Source organism: Chaetomium strumarium (assembly GCF_033439665.1).
Source record: "Chaetomium strumarium strain CBS 333.67 chromosome Unknown B0T15scaffold_5, whole genome shotgun sequence".
Taxonomy (NCBI): Eukaryota; Fungi; Ascomycota; class Sordariomycetes; order Sordariales; family Chaetomiaceae; genus Chaetomium; species Chaetomium strumarium.
The window spans coordinates 1,360,486-1,383,146 of record NW_026944433.1 but is presented as its reverse complement, the minus strand read 5'-3'; the positions used below and the strand labels follow the sequence as shown (position 1 = coordinate 1,383,146).

The 22,661-nt window shown below is 55.4% G+C and overlaps 7 protein-coding genes across 7 annotated transcripts; 2 read left to right on the top strand and 5 right to left on the bottom strand.

Annotated features, from left to right (window-relative positions):
* Positions 1 to 1,451: 1,451 nt before the first annotated feature.
* Positions 1,452 to 2,601, top strand: B0T15DRAFT_399050 (glyceraldehyde-3-phosphate dehydrogenase; the record flags this gene model as incomplete). The annotated part of the gene is made up of 3 exons (XM_062864987.1): positions 1,452 to 1,580; positions 1,657 to 2,341; positions 2,396 to 2,601. 3 exons carry the CDS (start codon positions 1,452 to 1,454, stop codon positions 2,599 to 2,601), a joined length of 1,020 nt encoding a protein of 339 aa, XP_062720089.1.
* A 186-nt stretch (positions 2,602 to 2,787) lies between these two features.
* On the bottom strand, positions 2,788 to 6,068 carry B0T15DRAFT_236071 (uncharacterized protein). The gene has a single exon (XM_062863015.1). It carries the CDS (start codon positions 5,731 to 5,733, stop codon positions 3,226 to 3,228), a length of 2,508 nt encoding a protein of 835 aa, XP_062720088.1. The 5' UTR covers positions 5,734 to 6,068; the 3' UTR covers positions 2,788 to 3,225.
* On the bottom strand, positions 5,788 to 6,657 carry B0T15DRAFT_494777 (uncharacterized protein; the record flags this gene model as incomplete). Its single annotated transcript, XM_062867045.1, has 1 exon — positions 5,788 to 6,657. The coding sequence occupies one exon, from the start codon at positions 6,655 to 6,657 to the stop codon at positions 5,788 to 5,790; it is 870 nt and encodes a 289-aa protein (XP_062720087.1).
* A 1,447-nt stretch (positions 6,658 to 8,104) lies between these two features.
* B0T15DRAFT_494776 (histone deacetylase-like protein) lies at positions 8,105 to 10,616 on the bottom strand (the record flags this gene model as incomplete). Its single annotated transcript, XM_062867044.1, has 5 exons — positions 8,105 to 8,439; positions 8,519 to 8,693; positions 8,743 to 8,835; positions 8,890 to 8,953; positions 9,031 to 10,616. 5 exons carry the CDS (start codon positions 10,614 to 10,616, stop codon positions 8,105 to 8,107), a joined length of 2,253 nt encoding a protein of 750 aa, XP_062720086.1.
* Positions 10,617 to 13,688: 3,072 nt separating this feature from the next.
* Positions 13,689 to 15,045, bottom strand: B0T15DRAFT_575777 (Brix domain-containing protein). Its single transcript, XM_062871002.1, has 3 exons — positions 14,842 to 15,045; positions 14,565 to 14,782; positions 13,689 to 14,502 (listed from the first exon to the last, which is right to left on the bottom strand). Exons 1-3 carry the CDS (start codon positions 14,976 to 14,978, stop codon positions 13,904 to 13,906), a joined length of 954 nt encoding a protein of 317 aa, XP_062720085.1. The 5' UTR covers positions 14,979 to 15,045; the 3' UTR covers positions 13,689 to 13,903.
* A 441-nt stretch (positions 15,046 to 15,486) lies between these two features.
* On the bottom strand, positions 15,487 to 16,812 carry B0T15DRAFT_235748 (ras family-domain-containing protein). The gene is made up of 5 exons (XM_062863013.1): positions 16,528 to 16,812; positions 16,438 to 16,450; positions 15,966 to 16,355; positions 15,825 to 15,905; positions 15,487 to 15,756 (listed from the first exon to the last, which is right to left on the bottom strand). The coding sequence occupies exons 1-5, from the start codon at positions 16,546 to 16,548 to the stop codon at positions 15,620 to 15,622; spliced, it is 642 nt and encodes a 213-aa protein (XP_062720084.1). The 5' UTR covers positions 16,549 to 16,812; the 3' UTR covers positions 15,487 to 15,619.
* A 1,117-nt stretch (positions 16,813 to 17,929) lies between these two features.
* B0T15DRAFT_512472 (uncharacterized protein) lies at positions 17,930 to 22,266 on the top strand (the record flags this gene model as incomplete). The annotated part of the gene is made up of 2 exons (XM_062867982.1): positions 17,930 to 21,350; positions 21,398 to 22,266. The coding sequence occupies 2 exons, from the start codon at positions 17,930 to 17,932 to the stop codon at positions 22,264 to 22,266; spliced, it is 4,290 nt and encodes a 1,429-aa protein (XP_062720083.1).
* Positions 22,267 to 22,661: the final 395 nt, after the last annotated feature.

Sequence of the window (22,661 nt, the reverse complement as noted above, 5' to 3'; positions counted from 1 at the left end):
ATGAGGGCGGCTTTGGCAGGCACGGTCTGTTTAACTACCATGTTTCGTCTGCGTGTCGAGTCCGATGCTGGGCGGAACCTGCCATGTCCAACACGTGCTTCGAAGGCCAGGTTTGGTTCGAAATGACTTGACATCAATCAGATGGTGGTGTGACAGGCAAAACACTGTACGGGCCGAATTGAGATATCAGATGGAAAATCGATTAAGGAGGCCACTCAAGCATTGCTACTATTGCAGACGTCTATATTCGGGTTGATAGCGGTCTCGTTACATATGTTGGCCTAGAATCTCGGATAAGCCCGCTCGACGTCCCGATTGTCTTCCCACTAGGGGACCGGGTCTCGGCTGGCTTGCCGGGGAAGTCGACCACATACTGTGTACGTTGGGAGCTCAGGCCGAAATTTATCGTGGATGTGGCCCATTTTTAGCCGTATCCGTCCGTTTCCTATCGGACGACGATTTTCGTGGCCGTCGAAGGTCCCGAAGCCCAATCCCGACGTTAAGCAGCTACTTCTTACTTAGTTTGACCTCAAGAGCACGACAACGTGGATGTAGGGAACGATGACAGCTCGTAATTTCAAGGCCGAAGGGCGTTGCGCGATTTCAAATCCGCAGTCCGGAACCGGCCAAGGCTCAGACAAATTGAGTTGTGTCAACGGACTGCGACAGCAGACATTGAGCTGGGAAGGGCACCTCGCTGGGCCGATCGGTCGCTTAAACGGTCCGACCGGTCAGCGAGGTTCCCGCTGACGGAGAGGCCGGGAGTGTGGCAAAGAGATAGCTGACAGTGATGATATGGAATTACCTCATGAGCTGTTTGTCTTCCAGTCACACAGAATGCGTATGTTGCATCGCCATTGCGCTATTGGGAGCTGAGACAGGTTATGCAACAAAGTCGCGCGCTAGCAACCATGGGCGAAAGCTCGCAGTATTGCCCCACTTCGATTCAATCTGTGATGCAACGACATGTTGAGAAGGAGCACCCCACCTTTGCGAGGGGCTCAGCCATTTTTATTGTCGCTCATACCACCAACACGACTGTCCTCATCCCTTCCACATCCCACGTCGTGACTCAAAACAATCGTATAAAGTCTCTTCGAGAAACCACATTCTTCAGAGAGCACCAGCAGATTCTTCAGTCAACAACAACAACTCCCATCATCTCAGGTAAGCAATCAAGAGCTGCCCGGCCAACCCCGCACCTGCCGCATCCCGCCTGTATCGGACCTGCAACGCCAGAAGAAAAATCCCAACCAATTTCATACCATTCGCTGCCCGGTGCTAGATGCCACCTCACTACCAGTTGGGCCCTAAAATCATTCCTTCCTCCCAGTTTCTGCTCAAACCATTCTCTCCATCATCATCCTCAAGCTCAGCAATTCCCTCACTACCCCGCGTCAGCTGCCCGTCCATTTGCCGGACAGGTTTACTCACTCGCGCCATAGACAAAAATGGCTCCTATCAAGGTCGGCATCAACGGTTTCGGCCGTATTGGCCGTATCGTCTTCCGCAATGCCGTTGAGCACCCGGATGTCCAGATTGTTGCTGTCAACGACCCCTTCATTGAGCCCAAGTACGCTGTAAGTTGCTGTCCCGAACTCCCCGATACAAGTCTCCGATGGCATGTCTCGGAACTAACGGCGGTTGGGCCTGCAGGAGTACATGCTCAAGTACGACTCGACCCACGGCGTTTTCAACGGTACCATCTCCGTCGAGGGCAACGACCTCATTGTCAACGGCAAGAAGGTCAAGTTCTACACTGAGAGGGATCCCGCCAACATCCCCTGGAAGGAGACCGGTGCCGAGTACATTGTCGAGTCGACCGGTGTGTTCACCACCACCGAGAAGGCCAAGGCTCACCTTCAGGGCGGCGCCAAGCGCGTCATCATCTCGGCCCCCTCGGCCGATGCCCCCATGTACGTGATGGGCGTCAACGAGGACAAGTACGACGGCAGCGCCCAGGTCATCTCCAACGCCTCGTGCACCACCAACTGCCTGGCTCCCCTCGCCAAGGTCGTCCACGACAAGTTCGGCATCGTTGAGGGTCTGATGACCACCGTTCACTCTTACACCGCCACACAGAAGACCGTCGATGGCCCCTCCTCCAAGGACTGGCGCGGTGGGCGTGGTGCTGCCCAGAACATCATCCCCAGCAGCACCGGTGCCGCCAAGGCTGTTGGCAAGGTCATCCCCGACCTTAACGGCAAGCTTACCGGCATGTCTATGCGTATTCCCACTGCCAACGTCTCCGTTGTCGACCTGACCTGCCGCCTTGCCAAGGAGGCCAGCTATGACGAGATCAAGGCCGCCATCAAGGAGGCTGCTGATGGGCCCCTCAAGGGTAAGTTTCGCTTCTGGCGGCAAATTCAGAGCAGTACACGCTAACAATAGCTAGGCGTTCTCGCCTACACTGAGGACGAGGTCGTCTCGAGCGATCTCCGGGGCCACCCCGCCTCATCCATCTTCGATGCTAAGGCTGGTATCTCGCTGAACAAGAACTTCGTCAAGCTCATCAGCTGGTACGACAACGAGTGGGGCTACTCCCGCCGTGTCCTGGACCTCCTGGCCTACGTTGCCAAGGTTGATGCTGGCAAGCAGTAGATCGGTTGCGCCGCACGGTTGTAGTTGATTCTCAACAGCTTCCTTCCCTCAGTAGAAGGATGCATATTCTCGGATGAGAATATTGGCGGTTTAGTAGCTCGATAGCAAAATATCCAGAAAGTTCCAGGCAACTGTTTGGCTCCTCGCGTTGGCGAACAAAATCGCCGCCTCTTCTCACTTCAGCATGGCAACAATAGATACACATCTCTGGGTCGCAAAAATGAAACACACGGCGATTTCGTTACGTCCTTCTATTATTCCTAGGTAATATTACAACAAGTGGTAACACCCGCAAAGTTGCCCAGAACCCTCGAAAGCCTGAACGTCAAGAAACGAAAGACATCAGCCGCTGAGAGTCGCCTGTCCATCCATCTCCATCCGTAGGAGGCTCAGCCCGACACGCAGTTCTCGCCATCTGTCCGAGATCTCCCTTTTTTCCGTTCCATACATGAATTGTGTACAGGTACAACACAGTACAAACCGCTGCCTTGTCAAATCCTCCGCTGTAACCATATTTCCCCTTCCACCACTTCTGCAATGAGGCAAACTCTGACTATCTTATATTCGCCCATGCCACCAATCTCCCGATCGCACCCTTCAGCCTCCTACCTCATTGCGTTTCTACTAGAACGCAGCGCCCCCAACTCCCTCTCCAGCAATGTTCTTCAGACTCCTCTCACTCAAGTCGCTCTTCAGCTCGAATGCTTTACTCTCCCGCTCCATCCTGTCCCAGACCCGCAGGCTCTTACGCAGCTTGTCTTGCTTGGCGCGGAGCTCCTCCCTCAGACGCTCCTCCTCCTCTCTCAGCTTCCTGTGGTGCGCGTCCATCTCGATCGGCATCGCGGTCGGGTCGAGCTTGCCGCCCGGGATGATAGGCGGCATCGTGTTCAGCAGGCTCTGCGCGAGCGTCGGACGCGGGTGGGGGGTGCCATGTGCGGCGGGCCCGGTCGGCGGATTGAAGGGCTTGGAGGTGAGCGACGGGGAGCCTGTGGCCGAAGAGGTCGAATGGGCTCTCGGGCCGGTTGGAATGCTGCTGGGCCCTGTAGGAGGGACGGTGGGCGAGGAGGATGGACCGGTACCGGAGATAGAATGGCGGGCTGGCCCGTTAGTCCAGTTACCTCTGCCGCCGCGCGCTGCGTAGCCGGCTCCTCGAGGCGGAATGTAACCGCGTGGTCCTGCGGGGGGCACGGTGGGACTCGTAGCACCTGGGCGAGCCTGTCCGGTAGGACCCTGAAGAGGATGACGGGGTACTGGAGCGGCGGGTGGTGCTGCCGGCGACGTGAAGTTCCTGGATGCCGCGGGCCCTGTCGGCGGTGCTCTCAGTGCGGCGGGACCCTTTGGAGGAGACTTTATCGGGGTCGAGTTGGCATCCGTCAATGGTGGTTTCGCTGGCTGATCGTCGGGATATTCGCTTTTGATAGGCGTGCTGCTCCGGGTGGCTTGCGCTGGCTGCAACGACTGAGGAGGCGGGGCCGGTTGCTTCGGGGTTTCGCGGGCTGGTGGGATGGAAGACGTCGGGGTTGGTGCGTTCGAGACATGAGACCGGGTTGGGGACTGAGGACCGGATCGGTCATCCCTGCGCACGGAGGTGGGCCGGGGAGAAGATCTCCCAGAGGCAGGTCGGGAATTCAGAGCGGAGGAGGCTGCAGAGTCTCGAAAAGGCAGCGGTGATGGGCGGCGATAAGCTGGTCCGGTATATCGATCATCGCGGTCGCGCCGATCCGGGCTTCGAGAGCGCGGACGATAGGAGCCGCCTCCACGTAGTCCAGGTGGTGGGGAGCGTCTCGGTGGGGAGCGGTCTCGACGGATAGGAAACCTGTCTCGATCAAAAGGAGAACGTGATCTCCGTCTCATATCGCGAATCTCGAAGTCCCGACGCAGAGGTGATCTCGGACGGTCATCACGGTCGTCTCTCCTGTCGTCCCTCCTATCAAACACTCGATCATCCCGACGCGGAGACATGAACCGAGGAGGTGTCCGTCGCAGAGGGCTTCGTCTTGGTGAAAGGCGTCGAACCGGGCTTCTTGCCCTGCTGCGGCTGCGTCGCCAGCGTTCAGCGCCATCTCGGTCTCTGGATCTATCCCGCCTGAAGCGGTCGGGACTCCGTGACCGCCGCCGAGGAGATCTGCCGGGAACATAACTGTCGCTGGCTCCCGGGGGAGTGCGGCCTCGGTCCCGCAGCGGGCTGCGGCCGCCACGCGGAGATCTGTCACGATTGAAAGGTCGGTAGGATTCGCCAGCGCCGAAACGCCGAACTTCCCCATCCTCGTACCTATCAGTTCGTTGGTTAGCCACTGTGCCCGAACTAGGCCGAGGAATAGTAGGCTGAAAAGGATCAGTCCGTGTATGGCGAACGCTGTCGACCTGTCCACTAGGAGCCAGACGAGTGCGCAGAGGAAGGGCAATGGAATTGGCTCCCGAAAGTATAGGTGCTGGCTGTCGATGAGCGGGCGATGGAGATGGAGACCGCGTCTGCTGGCGAGTCGCGACGGTTTGATCAGGAGGCCGCGTGATTCGCAGATGGAGCGGTAGGGAGATGCGCTCGCGAAAAGGAGGTCCCGGGTGACCGTGTCGCCGGTGCTGCGGCCTCCGAGAACGCCGCGTCTCATCGGATGAACCGTCCGTTTGGGCAACGGACATACTCGACAAGGCTTCGCCAGCGTTAACATCCTCCTCGCTTCCGTGGTCTAACCGAGGCATTTCCGGAAGTGCAGAATCAATGTCTGCGCATCTCCTCTTTCGACCTGCGACCTGATCCGGCTTGCCGTCTTCAGTATTGTGGTTTCGAGAAACCTTTGCCAAACCCGAAAGCCTGCGCATGCGAGCTCTCGCTTTCTGATAATTCGAGTCATCATACCCGGGGGCGGCGACCGACAGCTGGCCAAGTCGGAAGTGGCAGCCGAATCCGCAGTCCCAAGCAGGGTCGCGACTGTCCCGGAACCGTGGCGCCGCAGGGCTCAGTCCTTGGCCGCCGTCGTTGGCGGCGGAAGTCTCGATAGAGCCGTGCATGCTCGAAACTGGCGAAATCAGGACGGCATCTGCGGACTCCGGCCATGCGCTTGCGAGTTCCGACCGTTGTTGAAAGGGGACCGATACAGCACAGCCAGAAAGTTTGATGAGGCTGAAATACATGAATCTTCCCTTCTTGTGGTGCTGTCTCGCACGCGAGTTCCGACCAGACCAGTCCTACTTGGTCTGTGAAGCCTCGCGCCGATCCCATTCATCCAGCTCCTCCAGCGACTTCAGTTGATCTATAATTGTCTCGATTTCCTGTTGTTGCTTCGCTTCCTGAAGTCCCAGCTGTCTCACAACCTCAAGGTCCAAATACTCCCCTTCCGGATTTCTCAGGTGTTGCTCCTCGTGGCGAAGCAACTGGCGTTCCCTGAGATATTGCGGACGTTCAAGAGGTCTCATTTTGTCCTGGCGTCTCCATTGTTGCTTGTGTGGGTGCCTGCGGTTTTTGAAGATTTCCCACCTGTTAATCCATCGCCAGCGCTGTTTGTCGTAGTCCCGTGCCCTGTACTCGCTAATTTTGGTGAGAGGGATGTGAAGAGTCGCAGCTACCATGGAACCGAAGTTGGGGTGACGGGGAAGCCGATTGATTGGCACGCCCAACAAGGCGGCGAGTTGCGACTTTGTGCAAAGTCGAAGGGCCCAGTAACCGTACGCCTGAAACCATCGCTTTTTCCACTCGTTATGCGCCCGCTTAAGGCCGCGTAGAACTTCCGCCCAGCGGCCAATGAGGCTGGTTTGTGCCTCCGGGATCAATCCGGACTCATCGCTCGGATAGTCCAACAACCCATGCTCAACTTTCGCTTGCCACATCCAGAGATGCTGCTGGGCACATTGCTGCCAAGTAGGCGGCGGTCCGTTATCGGGCTTACCGTCGCAAGCCATCTCTTTTTTCCGCGCGACCCAAGCCTCGAGTCCGTACTGCGGGTCGTCGGGGAGCGGGAGCTCAAACGGAGAGTTCCATCCCACTGGCGAGGTCATGGCACCGGATGCCTTGGCGGGTGCCGGCAGGCAGTCTTGCGGGTGAGGTCCCTGGGAGGCCATGATGTCGGTCGCGGCCAGCAAGGGGGAAGATCGAGGCCGCGAGGGTGGTGAGAGCGGAGAGGGTCGGAAAGCGGCGAGGGTCGTAAAAGCAGCGACGGTGGTGACTGCCGCGAGGGTGCTCAAGTGGGGTTGGGATAACAAAGTCGAATTAGGGAGGCATTGTTGAGTTCTCGGTTATGGTCGGCAACAATCGCGAGGATGAAAGCAGTCGGTTGGAGAAGAGGAAGACCGGGTATGGTGAGCGGTCTGGTCAAGTGTTTATGAACTCCCAGCTCCAACCAGCTGTTCAGAGCACATAGTCACGCACGCATCGTCACGCGCAGTTTGATGCAGTGCTCGCGACGGCATCCCAATGTCCTTTTCGGCAGCGCTTCGTACCAAATTCGCACGCCGTCGCCCAAGTAGCGCAGCACCAGTCTTCGTCACTTCGTCACGGGGGGATCCACATCTCGACAACAATACACGCAGACAACCTCACTTAAGGTAAACAGAGAGCGGTGCACTGACCTTCGACTTCGATCCATTGCTCCCAGATGTCGTGGCGTTGGTGCGATATTCCCACAGCAGGAGCTTTAGGCGTCGAGCGAGATAAGATCTCCAGAAGAATTATTTGGGGATCAGATCCACTGCCAATGTGCCATGCCGTCGGTCTACGGAAGCCTGGATTTACGTGAAACCCAAACCCCCCAACCCAGCCCACAATTTACCCAGATCAATACCTCTACCGCCCCGGCATCCGGGAAAATGGCAAAACGATTGAACTACCTAACGACTAAACCATGGAAGCTATCACAGAAGCTCCTACACTCAGCTTGGCTATACAAGTACAAACAGTAAAGGTCCAGTACTAGTATGGCTAAATCTCCTTAAAAGCTCGTTATCCGTCTTGCAAATTGAGTCGCTGGGCGTATCGTGTTTTCACTGCAGCTACGTAGCGGGGTTGGCTATAGTGCTGTTTCATAGTCTGTTGAGAGAGCCAGGCACGTGCCAGGGAGGTGTGGTGTGGTTTCGGGTTGCGCCTTCGGCGAATTCGGGCTTCCGTACCGTTGCGGGCTAGGTACCGCCAAGAGCATCCATCCTTGTTAGCCGAGATGGGTCATCACGTGGGCCCGGCCAAGCTTGAGGTTAAACTAACGTCCGACAATGCACTCGCACAGCCCCGGGCCTTCACCAAGTATGACCGGAAGGGAAGCATACCGGTATTAACAAAGACTTAATCTGCTAAGTAACTTGACCTCTGGCCCCAGCCATAGATGTGCCCTCCCGCACATCACAAGAAAAATACAAGATCAATGTCCCTATTATGGCAGCCAACTCCAAGCAATTCCTCCCTTAGTTGCCCGCTAGCGTTTGCCTCGCTTGCTTGGTAGGGATGTATTGCACATACTTCGGCACCCAAGCCCCCCTTGAGGCAGGGAACAGCACCCTCGGATGATGCGACCAGGCTCTAATCCGCTCGGTTCTCGTCCTCCGTGGTATCTCCCGCCGCGTCACCCTCGCGCTCCCCAACCCGCTCCGTAATGAAGTGACGCACGTCAGTGAAGTGCTCCGCCATCATTGGCGTGAGCCCGCTAGCGTGACTGCGAATGACATTTCCGAACCGGCGCTTCATCACCTTCCGCGTGAGGTCCGGGTCGGCCCAGCAAGCGTGGTCATTGGCCACGTATACCTGCGAGTTCTCCTTGTACCACGACGAGAGGTCCTGGTCGGCGTCCGACTTGACTGGACGCAGGCTGCCATTGACAAAGTTGACAACGCCCGAGACGCGCGACTTGACGTCTACTATAACATTAGAGGAAGAAGTGACGTCAGTGGGCTGTGTTGGACAGGGCCGTAAGGAGAGAGAGAGCGGGAACTTTACATCTGCTAATGAGCAGCATCTTGACGCCGAGGTAGGCGTTTCCGACGCCCATGAGGAAGATGTCTTCCACGTTATCGTACAATTGAAGGTAGTTGTCCCAGATGTAGCACATCAGCTCCTGGATCTGTGCCTGGAGGGTGCGCTCATCCGCTTTTGGGATGTACGGTTCCGTGTCCTGCTGCTTGTCAGTAATCTCTTCCCCACAACATTGCAAATGGCTATACCTCTGGGTGCGTGATATAACGGGGCACATTGACGTCCATAACCCCAAAACCGTTGCTGACGGCCCAGTCGATGTACCGAGTGACGCCGTCCGTCTACCCGCGAATCAGTCATTGCCACCGAACAGTGAGGAACAGCGGGCCGCTTACGATCCACGCATTATGCGCCTCCAAAGAGTTGTCCAATGGATCCGGCTGGCCATGCAGCTCCGGTCTTGATCAAGGCGTTAGCTAGAACAACCATAGCAGCCAAAAATGAGCCCCCAGCCAGGATCTGCTGCTGCTACTTACGGGTCATGAATGACAACGAGGATTTTTCGCGCCGCGTATAGGTTCCTCGTGACCAGCACCTGGTTCTCAAATGACTTGAAGAGCACGTCTCGCTGGATATACAGCGGCAGCATTCCGTGCTTCTGCGATAAAACCTGCCGCTGCGCCGTCCGAACCACATCGTGCAGACGGTACGACTCCTGTGCCTGCAGGTCCTGGACATCCACAACACCGGGCCGCATGCACTCCCAGTACGGCGCCTGGTATGCCTGCACCTTGGCCAGCACCTTGGCCGCTTCCCGGCAGATCTTGGGGATCTCCATCTTCGGGGGAGGCTCGCCCATGAGAGTCTGCGCTACGGCCAGCGCCGACTTCGAGATGGCTTCGAGATCGTATCCGCCTTCCAAACACACGGCCACCTTGCCGCCGGCAAGCGACATCAGCATGTGCGTCATGTGCGCATAGCAGGCGGGCGAGACGAAGCAGGCCCCGAGCTCGTCTCCGGCCGCTGCGTCGAAGCCGGCTGAAATGATGACCAGGTCGGGGTTGAACTCGTGAGCGATGGGCATGACGATCTTCTGGAAGGCCGCCATGTACTCGCCATCACCCATGCCTTGCTCATGCCAGCCGATATTAACGTTTTTGCCCAGGCCCGGCCCGGCACCACAGTGCTCGAGGCCGCCGTCGGGGGTCATCGGGTTGTCTGGCTGGCCGGGGTAGAACATGCCGTTCTGGTATACGTGGAGCGAGATATAAAGGATGTTAGGATCGTCATAAAACAGGTTCTGGATGCCGTTGCCGTGATGGACGTCCCAGTCCAGGATAAGGATTTTGCGGCATAGATCCGGGTAATCAGCCTGGCAGATCTTGGCCGCGATGGGCACGTTGTTGAACAGACAGAACCCCATGGCGCAGTCGAACTCGGCGTGGTGTCCCGGCGGTCGGATGACAGCAAAAGCGTTTTTGACGGTCCCGGCAACCACGCTCTTGCATGTCTCAATGGCGCCGCCGGCCGAGATCAGCGAGGCCTCGTATGTCATGCTGCCGACATACAAGGAGTCCCTTCCTTGGTCCTTTTCCTTGGAAAGCTGGCGGAGCTCGTGTGTTGACATGCGGGACAGCTGCTCAACCCACAAGTAGTGGCTCGGATGGTGAACGGTGCAGATTTCTTCTTTCGTCGCTTCCCTGGCCGGGATGCGCCACATGTATTTGTTCGGCTCTGTCTGTATGATGCGGATGAGTTCCGCATCGGAACCGGTGAACACTAGTCCAGCTTTCTTAAAAGTCTTCATTATATATTCGATACGAGATGGGTCCTCGGGATGATGGGGGCTGGGACCAAAGTCCGCATTGGCATGTAGTTTCATGCGATCATCATAACAGCAACCCGTCGGGAGCAGGCCGCGCCGGCGTAGATGCTCAGGGTAGGCAGTCGGATCGGATTCACGGTCTTCATCTTGTGCCGTGCCATCTGCGCTGTGACCGTTCGTGGTCTCTAGCGAGCTTTCTCCAGTTGTCGGATCTAGAAACCCGTTGGCGCCAGAAGAGCCATCAGCCATGCGTCGGTCCTCACCATCCATGACGATATCATTATCGCTCTCCTCCATCCTGGGCTGACTGGCCGCGGGAACGCGTCAGCCTCCAGGTCGCGTTGGTCTAAGCCTTCACCACGGTCAGTGAGATGTCCACCCTGGAAACTGGGACTTAGAAAGACCGCGCTACAGTGCGGATGTTGTAGCCATACAGATAGCGACCGAACTGAAGGGAGGAGACTGAAACTCTAAACGGAGACCAATCGAGAAACACAGAGCACTTACGAAACAGGCCCTGTATTGCACGGCTAAGAGAGCCCGGGACTTCTAGACCTTTCTCCGCTCAGATCTCAAAGAATCGCCCGCTTCCAACGCAGCCAAAGTTATCTCAGAGTCAGGATCGCTCAGGTGAGGGCGAAGACCGCAGCGGCGAATGTCTGTTGCGGATGATTAGAAAATGCTACAAGGGAAAGCCATGAGTAGGACTGGAGAAGAATAGGTATATAAAAATGCAGTGGTCCTTCGGTCATGGCTCATGTTGTAAAGGGGTCGTCCTGCCGATATGGCGGGAAACAAAACGGTTCAGATGAGGGCCGGTAGACCCTGGGTGCTCATGCAAAATGCCGCCATTGTGGGTGCATCGCATACAACAGCTCATAGATCTCTAGCACATAAACAACATACCGTATAGCAGAGTTAAGCTGGGGTCAATGGTCGCGCACGAGGTGGTGTGCTGGTCAAGCAATCGGTTCTTGAACTGCTTTCGTCTTTGGGCTTTTAGTTGTCAGTGTTGTCCAGTGAGAAGGAGTAGGTGAGTGGCTGGGCGACGAGAGATGGGCAGGGCAACGGGGCCACCCCTGCTACAAAATACCTAGTCCAACTAACCTTTGACCTGCGACTTTAGTCTTACTGGATTCTGGCACTCGATGCACGTATTATCTCGGGTAAAACAAATCATGGAATTGCTTTCGGCACCTTTAATCTTTTGTTGAATTATCTTTAATCTGGTGGAATTTAGCCCGGGGGTGCAACTAGACTTGTGCCCTTCCCAAATCCCCGCGTCCCAGCTTACAACAGCCAGGGGCACGATATGACCTCAACTCAGCGTCAAGAGCCGACTGCTCGATCCTTGTCAACTTGACCAACTACCCCAGATCGTACTCAGACACATAAGTTCTCAGGATCATCTGTGCTGCCAGATCTGAATTAGAATTCCCGGAAGATGGGTTACCTGACTGCAGCTCCCTCACATCCAGCTCCATTCCTCAATCAAGCATCTACACTCTCGAAAAATGAACCGGTCGGAAGCAGCTTACCAGGCCCCATCAAGAAGCTCACCTCGAGCCGCCACATCCAGTTGGCAGGCGTGCCTGGTCCAGCATCCTTGGTGTCGTTGGTCTGGCACGCCTCATCCTCATCAGTCTCGAGGCCAAGAATGCCACCATGGACATATCGAAAGGAAAAAGGCAACGCGGGCTTCCATCAAGTGGATGACGCGCTGCTATTACCACTGCGATACTTTCGCTTAACGTCTCCTTGCTTTCTTCAATCCTAGGAAACCGCGTCAGCGACCGCTGCTGGCTAAAGAGATGCCGACAGTGGAACTACATACCATGAATGCTGCTGTCTCAAACTGCACGGTGACGATATACAATCAGGCGGAGGATGACATCTGGCCGAAGCTTCATCACCGTTGAGAGGATTGTAAAATTCTCAGTGACCTCCATCCCAGACGAACTTCCTCCCTAGTAAGCGATGGGCCCTGCGGAGTGTTAGTTACGGAGCAGGGAAGAAACGGCACTGATCACGACTGCCCTCATCTCGTTGAAGGCCGGACACAATGAGAATCCAAACGAGTAGCGAACAGCCGTGAAAAGCTCGTCGAGCTCGTACAGCTGTTTAGAAGAGTACTGGCGTAGGAATACCCTGCGCGCCTCTTGGGTGTCGCCGAGTGAGCCCCCGAGGGCAGGGCCTAAGATTGTGGAAAGCGCTCGCATACCTCCACCAGACGTACAACGCCGACCGCAACCTATAGAGTTCGTGTGAATGAAGGATCCTGCTGCGACTTGAATCAACTAGGCAGAACTGGAACCTCGGAAACTCTACTCGAAACGCTTAATAGCGCGGCAGAAGTTCAGGACGAGGTGTAGCCCGGTGGATGACGACATTACGAGTACGGCGGAGTTAGCCATACTCGACAGCGTCGAGGATTCATGGAGCCTGAGTGTGCTAGGCAGGATCGCATCCCGAAGGCACGTCTGCAGGAGAAAGCTGCCGTTCGGCAATGACAGGGAGGATCGTGCGCCAGTGGGGACACGATGATGCTCTTGAGCTGCGAATTCACTGACAGCATCGTTGCAGAGGTTTCGAAGTCGAGGTTAGAGAGAATTTCAACCACTATCTCGACTAGCAGGTCAATAAGCTGGAGAGCCGAGGTGGCCGGGTGCTGACCAGCAGTTTCGTTCTGGATGGCGCTGACGGAACACATGTCGAAGTCACAGGCTGTGTGTTGTTTTAAGATGAAGTTGTCCAGGTTGTCTAGACCAGATCAGCCGCTGTATATATACCTACCTGGAGCATCGAAGGAGCCCACGGACGCATACCTTGGTCCTGGGGCATCTAAAGAGCCCACAGACGCACCGGATATGCGTCATTACTAACACCATAAGCTGTCATTTTGGCCGCGCGTCTTACGACGCTTCGCTCCCCTCCTCAAGCAAAGGGAAGCAATGAGAACCATAAGTCAGGCAGCAATAGTCAAAGTAAAGATGCAGCTGCCTAGCTTACGGCTGACCCGGAGCCCTACTGCGTGTCGACGCCGGGCTTGGGCTATCAGAAGAAATGCCAGCGTTGGATCCAGCTATCATTGATCTGTTTACCGCATACGCTACCTTATGTAGTTATGACGTGTTGGCAGCCTGCTGTCAGCGACAGTCATGAGGATGATAGGTGATTGGCGGTGATGACGGAAGAGGAAGGCGAAAAGATGATGGTGTGGTGCTTCTCTTGTTGACGCCACTCGGAGATGCCAGGCTGGTCAACGGAATCTTGAGCCAGCCCTGTAAGGCTAGTTGGTAATGTACATTACATACATACATTCCAATACGTCCATATCGTACGTACTGGATACTGTACGTAAACATACCTGCCTTACTGAATGCGTATACTACTCCGTGTGCACTCCGACTCCAGATGGCTGGAAATATGCTAAATTCAACAGTGTGGTGGGAAACATTCGTGGGCTGTTAATAAGGAATCCGCAATGCAATCCATTCATTGGTCTATCAGGCATCCCAATCGCAGCCCATGCTGTCGCCCGCGTACAGTACCAGAGAACGCCATACCAATCCGGATTCCCACATCTAAGCAAACAGCTCCCGGGTATCTAATCCAGTGCCATCCTTCTTCTCGCCATCCTCTAGCCCAAGGTCTCTCCTCCTTGCCAGCTTATCCCGCTGTTGCTCCATGCGCGCAACATGCCTTCCCGCCTTCGCTCTCCGCAGTTCAGCCCGGATCTGGTTCGGCGAAATGAAGCGCTTGTTCTCGTAGATGATAGGGCCCCCAAATGCGCCCTCCTGAATCACAATCGGCGTAAGCACGAACCGCGGCCCTATCTCGACTAGGCTGATGTCTGTGTCCTTGTCACCGCCCTTGCTCTTGCGCCCCTTGCTCTTCTCGCCATCCTCGGCGTTGTCCTTGTCGTCATTGCCCTTGACCTTCTCGACCTCCCGGATCTCGTAGTTCCGAACCCAAATCTTGCCGTCTGCTACGCTGAAGCCCATGACGTGATCAATAAAGGGCTTGGATTTCCGCGCTCCTTGAGGTACGCCAAAGACGTGGAGGAAGATCTCCTTTATGACGCGAAGGTGGGGTTCAGTCTCGAAGGCACCGTCGAAGGAAAGGATAGGCCGCGAGCCTTTCAGGCAATTACCAGTGAAATGGAGTTCCTCCATTGTGTGTACTTTTAGAGGTTGTTAGCTTCGCGACTCATCCATGGCTCCGTTTCGGAATGGTCCGACTCACAATTCTGGGCGTGGAACTTAACCGTAGGGCCGTTGGGCACCTTGCTGAACCACATATACAAGTCCTTGCCTTTCCTCGCCTCGAAGAATAGCACATTGTTGCAGTTGTAGAGTTCGGCCAGCTCATTGAGCTGGTACAGCTTGGACTTTGAATCAAACTTCACGTCTTTCCGCCCGTGCGGGAGCATCGCCGCTAAGTCATTGAGAAGATGCCGGTGCCTATGCATCACAGTCAGCCAAAGGGGAACTCAACTCTATGCAATCGGTCCAATTCGTACCTGTAGGTGACGCCTCTTGACGAGAGAATGAGCACCCTCTGTTTGTTTTTCCTCTCCATCCCACCCTTGCTGGCTTCTGTGTCTCTATCGGCTTTGGAGGCACTTGACTTCGATAAGGATTTGTAAACCGCCGCCATTTTGTCTCTGTGGTTGTAGAACGTGATGAGCGAGTGATCTTGTTGGCGGGTCCTTCTACGAAGACTCGGACCCGTCAGGATGCAGCAATTCCAAATCCTAGAAAAAAGTTCACTGTTCACACCCGCCCCACTCACTGATAAGCCTACCTTATCAATTAGTGGTATTCTGCCCCACTTCTGGCCTCACCCCTGGCGGAATCTATGGAACGGAGGCTCAGCCTGGGCAAAAAAAAGGTTGATCTGGCCTGCAGTGGAGGGTTGGGTCCAGCCAAACGATGTCGAGTTCTGTGCGGCCACGGTCAGGCCTCAATATGCTTATAAGTTTCAGTCATGTTTCTTGTCAGCTGTGAGACTCGGGCCGCCAGGAGCCAGGTGACCCTTCGGAGTCAGAAGGAGGTATCACCAATGGGTCCATTCAACTAACTGCCTCGGAAACCGTGCATCGAGAGAACCATAGCGGCATTCCCACAGCCGACATAGGCAAAGCAGAAATAAAGAACAAAAATAGAATAAACCTCTCAAAGAATTCACCCGCCAACATCCCAAGGTTTAGCAGATCCGTGTCCCCCCGTGCCGTAAGAATTTCCCCAGTTCGTATCAGACATAAGTGACGACATGAGCAATCATGCCAGAACCAGTAATCAACAGCAGCCCTTGGCTTCCTCCTTGCCGCCTTCCTGACTGAGCGTGATGTTGTTCCCTTCCCTTGGATCGAACTTCTTGCCGACGTCTGCTCCTTCCTCAGCCAGGCTCTTGCTCGACACGATTTGGTAGATGGCTGCGTGGCGAGGGTCAGCTTTCAAATGCCGAACGGAGGGGTAGAGCATAGTTCGAGCGGGGTCATACAGGTCAGGATGTTCTGGAAGGCAAGGTCGACGTTGGTAGCCTCGAGCGCGGATGTCTCGATGAATGAAAGCCCGTTCTCGCCTAGTACTCGTCAGCTATGTCGCCACACCGGCGCCATCCCCAATGTTGGAGCACACATACTCGCGAAGTTCTTGCCGTCCTCTGTCGGCACGGCTCTCAGGTGCCGCTGATCGGTCTTGTTACCCACGAGCATAATGACGATGTTGCTATCCGCATGGTCCCGCAATTCCTTCAGCCACCGGGTCACGTTCTCAAATGAGAGGCTCTTGCTGATGTCGTAGACGAGCAGCGCGCCGACAGCGCCGCGATAGTAGGCAGAGGTAATGGCGCGATACCGTTCCTGGCCCGCGGTGTCCCAAATCTGAGCTTTGATCGTCTTATTGTCGATCTGGATTGACCTCGTCGCGAACTCGACGCCGATGGTCGATTTGGAATCTAGGTTGAACTCATTGCGAGTGAATCGGCTGAGGAGGTTCGACTTTCCGACACCTGAGTCTCCTATCAAGACCACTAGAGAGAGAACGCCAGAGAGTCAGTGGAGTGCTTGCGCGACGGAAGGGAGACGGCGCATCATAATCGGTCTGCTAGGCACCTTTGAATAGGAACTAGCTCAACGGTCTCCGGTTAGCGTGATTCCGTGGACAGAAACACATGGGCCAAGCAAGCACAGAGAGGGTCTCACATCGTATTCGTCGTTGGCCATGGTTGCGGTGAAGAATTATGCGCGAAATCAGTTCGGTGAGTGCCGCGAAATGTTGATGTGCTGGTGCTTTGTGCAGGGTGTTGATGTCCAGGAGAGTCAGGAGGGATGGGTCGGTGCGGCATGCAGGTGGGCCGTCGTTGGTGCTGACGGCCGGGTGGCAGTGTCAGGATCTGACGTCCCGGATTTGAACCGTGACTCGAGCGGAATCGACTCGATCGAGAAGCCCGAATCAAATGAAGCGCAAAAATGGATGAGCGCCGTGGCATTCTAGTCACAAGTCTACAATGTCAAGGAAAACGCTTGAGGTAAGCCTGCTTTTATCATTCATCACTGTCTAGTACTTATCGTCAAGTGGCATCGGCTTCAGTCGTTCAAGCAGGTCGGAAGCGACTAGGTAGTTATACCACAGCTTAGGCCTTACCTCTCACGTGCTACTGTAATATACACGCAAAAAATATGTCCTGCACTGTTACCCAGCGTACAATACGTACCTAGGTAAGGTAGGTATGCTTTCAGAAAAGGGTCACGTTTAGCTATACTTGCCGTGGACACAGATAGGCACCCGCGGTAGACCGTGGGACTCAACTCCAGCCCAGGTTACGGGAGTTCTTCGATGGGTCACTACCTTAGGTACGGAGGTATCTCCATCACGACCCAACAAACAATGGATTTCCGAACTTTTGACCCTTTCACTCTGAGCGTCGGGTGGTGGGGGTGGAAGGTGCAACCAGGGGGTGTGCTTCCCTGATTGGCCAACTTTCTCAAGTTCGGTTACACTTGTGTCTCCTTCCAGGCTCAAGGTTGCTTTTTCAATTTCAAACCACAACCTCTCCGCGAATTGCGGAGACGACCAATGCACCACTCAATGCGTTACTCACTTGCTGTAAAGCTCACACTACCCGATGTAAGTTGTGCCATTCGTTATATGTATGTCATCCAGTGCATGAATCGGCCAGCCTTTCCGCAGTTGAGCCATTGGTCCTCGAAGGCCCACAGTCGGTCGAAACCAATCGGGCATCAAGGCGAAGTCGCGAGAGTGACGCATTTTGGAGCAACCAAGCCAACATCCTCACTTGAGTATTCACCCCTCGCTTGGGGGCCTCTATAATACTCCGACTCTGACCTGGACTGCTTACACATGTCGTGCGGTTCTCAATGAGGTATCCCGGGTTATGGGACTAATAGGTGTGGCAGGGTCGAGAAATAATCAAACAAGGCGTACCAGGCTACAAATAAAGAGAGAACTGTTGGTTATTCGCTAGGTTGCAGCTAGCCGAACCTCCGTTCGACGTCGATCTAAGCTAGTACCGCCGTCTGGAAGCGCTTCGGTGTTTTGGTATTCACCTAACTATTACCAATTTCCAAAGACGGAGAGACCGTCATGTTCAAGGGCAACCCTAGGGGGTCGTCCGAGGTAGTATCTCCAGATGGAGACGGGGACGACGACAACATATCTTTGACGTCTACCGTGGCAGGACACGATCCCGACCAGGAGTTCGAAGTGGAGAATATCCTCGCTGAGCAAAAAATACAGGACGGCACGACGTACTATCTCGTAGAGTGGGCAGGCTTTCAGCTCCATGAGAGCACGTGGGAACCCGAGTCGAATCTCGGCGACGACCTCAAAGCAATATGGGAAGAGGAGAAAGCCAAGCATGCAACCGGTGAACTTGAGCCCTTTAATCTTCAGAAGTTCTACGACGCACAGAAGAAAGCGGCCCAGGAAAAGGCAAATCGTCATCGTCGCCGGAATATCAAGCGAAAAAGGCTGGGTTTGCCGTTGACGCCTCCCTTCCCTGATGACGATTCAAGCAGCGATGAAGCCGTTGAGGAAAATGTTGTCGAGGTTTCCGAGTCAGAGCGTGCACGTGCACAGCGGTCAGAGCCTTGTAACCAACAGCGGATTTTCATAGGGGTCCCAAGGTCGAATTCCAGAGCCTCGTCTGAATCGGGCACGGCATTGGCCGGGAGCGAAACCAACCGGCCAACAGACACTGGGGGCCAGGAAACAGCGACAATTGAAACCTCCTCCCCCAAGAGGAAGCAGATAGAGCACCAGCACACTATCGGCTACCAGGGCACAGCTAGAAGACCTAGCGACACTCAGAAGAGCGCCGTGCCGAAATCAAAGACAAGATTTCCAGCCCCGATTTTAACCACAGCTCCGTCTTCAGAGCAGTTACCTCCTACCGCCCGGAAGACTCTCACTGCGAAAAGAAGCACAAAACCTCCAGCCGGGAATATCTTCACCAGCGGCAAAAAGCCTAAAGTGCGGCCAAAGCTCAAGGATGTAGCGTCTGATCCCACCAAGGGCCCAAAGCTCTTCGACAGATTTCGCTATCGCAGGCTGGTGGAGGTGGGGAGTCGGAACACAGAAGACATGGCCCCTGATATTTCAAAGATGCAGTTATTCGAGATAACTAAGGGTCCGAATGCCGGCAGGCGAAGCTCAGGAAGTTCCCTCCAAAGTCCCACACAACTGACGCCGCAAGACGTCACTCGCACGCCCATTGAGCCCGCGCAACCGCCCACCATCCTCCGGCCCGGACCGGCCTCTGCAAGCCCCGACACAGCACCCCCCCAGAAGAAGCGGAAGTCAGTCCGGTTCAGCGTGGCGGATGACGAGGCGCACCCTCCTCTTGTTCAAGAACCGAAGCATATGGATGTTGACAGTTCCATCGTGGACGTTGAAGCCCCCCAGACACTTCAATCCCCGCCTGCAGAAACACTACCTGGCTCCGACCAGACCCGCTGGAAGCTTCCTATCAGCGGTAACCAGAGCTCCGACAAAACGTTGATACTCGGCCACTCCTCCGTTGATGTGACTTTCAAAGGACTTCCTCGAGAGTCATCGGGTCAGCATTCATGGCTTACGGAATTTCTCACCACAGCGACGGTGGAATTCCGGCATACGTGCTTCGCAAAGGCCCTCGATGCTCAAGCCAACGCGCTCATCCAAGAGCCCCTGGCTACTGGAATCATAGAATCCCAAAGAGACAAACCGGCCATAGAACGAATTGCGGAGTACTTGACAGCCAGCTTGCTAGCACTCTACAATGGCCAAGCATCGTACAACGTCCTGGTGTACCCAACAAAGTGCGAAGAGTGGAACTCAATTCAATCTATTCCGTCGTTCCAAGAACAGGAGGCACCCCTCGCATTCTTCATTTTCGCTTCACCGCACGATTATCGAGTCTACTTGGCTCCCCCAACTCTCCTGTCTGGATCTGAACGAGCACTTAAAGACTCGGAACCGAAGACCGACAATGAACATGGCGCATCCGAAAGGGGGGAGGTGATGAAGCGGCTGTTTGATTTCGATTACACCAAACTCCTCCCTGCAAGACCGAAACCTCTTCCAGTACACAATTTTTTCCTAGCGATACCAACCTCGAGATTGGCGATACTGCAGGCGCTCTACCACTGGCTCCGTGCTAGTAACCCGGGATGCCAGATCTTTACAAGCCATCAGCCTGGGGGGTGGGAAGCGTTCCGAGCCCAGGTCGCGTCTATTCCAGGAGTGGTTATCATACACGAGATGCTAGCATGGAGCCTGCGCCGAATACCGCGCCTTTCACGGTACCTCATCGGCAGAAACGACGAATACTGGTGTATTTCGGAGCCTGTTCATGGAGTCCCCCTTTATCCATCGATATCAGTTCCCGAATATCCTGAGCCGCCCGGGGAAATGCGCCTCACTCGACTCTTTCCGTACCGAACAGCCATCTTCCTCACTCCTAGCTTTCTAGTGTCTGAACCCCGACGGAGTCTCGAGTTCTTCAACTGGTTCATGTCGAAATGGTCCGGGAACTTTCACTTCCGCCTCGTTACCGCACACAATATTCACGAGTACCTGCAGGAATTGGCGGATGAGAGAGACCAGGCCCGGCAAGAGTTGTGGAGTCATCCGGGCGACGTCCAGCCCGAGATCCAGGCAAATATCAGCGCTCTGAGTGTGGAGGACTGCAATTGTCGGTACGCAGTAGCTGAGCTGGCTGACGATATGCACACCTCCCGGATAGCAAAGGCCGGTGTGTACGCACATGACGAGGACAGCAGTTCGCTCATCTACGCGGACTCATCGATCGACCCGAATGATGAGCAGAGTCTAGTCAATTGGTTTGGTTGGTGGACCACCTTGCACGCTGACCAGTTTCGCAAGTTCCACGTCATTGGGTCGAACCAAGGCATCAAGCTGTACGGATCCAGAAGAGGCGAGCGGCGGGTTCGCATACCAAAGTATACCAAAGTCACGCTGAACGTCCCCGACGCAGTCTTGGAGGTCCTTCACGAAGTGGGCGACCAGTTCGAAGCGGAAACCGAAGCGAGCCTGCAGAGTGTCGAGAATGAAGAAAAGCAGATAGGGTTCATTCAAGGTCCTTGGGCTTTCCGGAGCAATCTGATTCCAAAAGAAATCCCCCCGGCCTTCACCGCATATCTCGACGACCTTTGTCGCTTGGATGGCTTCAGGAACCAGTGGATGCTGTACAGGTTTGCGGTCTCTTGGCTTGACTTGACGATGGCAGACCACTTCGGGGATATCAATGCAAAACGTTGGACCAGAATCCTGGACTGGTTTAGATTCACCTTTCCCTTCGGCACCAAAGAGTCCATGCCCATCAAACCTCCCTTCGGATCCGGCCCGATGGGACCTCCCCGGGGATACAATACCTATGTTGGCTTCTTTTATACCATCGCAGAGGAGTGGGATCCGGATAACCCCCCGCAAAGAAGCAGCCCGAGAGGCACCCGTGGATTGCGGTGTATCGGCCAGCCAACCCTCATAGGAGGCCCTTTACCCGGTGTGAAGTCATCATCTGGGACCCGGCGGTGAGAACAAGGTACCCAGGGAAGCGGGCACTGGCGGAGAAGGACCTCATTTTCATGCAGCGCCAGGTGATCCAGCACGTCCGCGAAGGAACGGCCATCAAGAATGAGGGGACCTGGCTCGACCAGGTCTGGTTAGGCGGGTGGGACTGGCCGGCAGACTGCAACTCTCAGCACCCAATTGACGTGACGCTGTTGTTCCTCCGGAAGATGCTGAGTGAAATTAAAGATTTTCTCCCCGCACCGGAACACGTCATGGAGTCTAAGGGATACCGAAAGGTCACACTCGGCTCATCTGCCTCATTCACCAACCAGATCAGCCGCTCCCCAGCCGCCGTAAGTGACGCTGGCTCGACCCTCTTTGTCGACCAGGATGACACTGGGCATGTCCCCATGGACCTCGACGACTCCAGCCCGGCCGCCAGACCACCCACCCCGTCTTCGGTATCCGAAGAGCCAGAAGACGAGGACACTCGCGTCATCTTCCACCCGCCGCCCGGCAACAAAGCCAACCGCACCAGCACCGCCGCAGGAATATCATATCGATCTAGGTGTGTGAACAGGCTGTACGAGAAAGCCCGTCTCGCGCGGGCTCGCGCCGACCCGGCCCTGCTGCCGCCCACGCACATGACGTATCGGTACGTGCCGACCATGGACTGGTACAAGGAGCAGCGGGCCGAGGGGAGGGGGTATAACCATATCAATGTGGACACGTGGGAGAACGTGTTTACCGCCCTAAAGATTGGCGATGGTGGTGGGTCCAGTGCCAGTGAGGAGAGGCATCGTCATCATCAGGCTCATCATCATGGTGAGCATGGCGGTCATAGGGCTCCTGGTGGGAGTGGGAGTGGGAGCCAGAGTCAGAGGAGGGAGCCGAGCGGGTCTGGTTAGCGACCAGGCTCCGGGAACCCGGGAGAGGGGGAAGCGACCCCAAGGGCGGAGCTCAGGGCTGAGAAGATCCTGCGGCCGCAGCAGTCGCCGAAGTATGGCAGGTGGACCTGCCAGCGACGCGGACGAGGTTGCGTGATGTTCCGAAAAGTATGAGAAGGAGACATAGGACTACCTTGATGGAATGTTGGGCAGGGTGTCTTTGCATGGTGTGAGGGCTAGTCTTGAACGGGGCTTGAGTCGTGGTTTCAGTCGTGAGACATTTCAGGGAACCGCCAGGATCGAATAAGGAGGGGGGATATTGCATTAAGCTGTTCTTTTTCTACGCTTTCTCTCTTTTCGGTCGACTTCTGGGTATTACTACTAAAACTCGCCCGTTGCATTTCTATAGTCTCGTT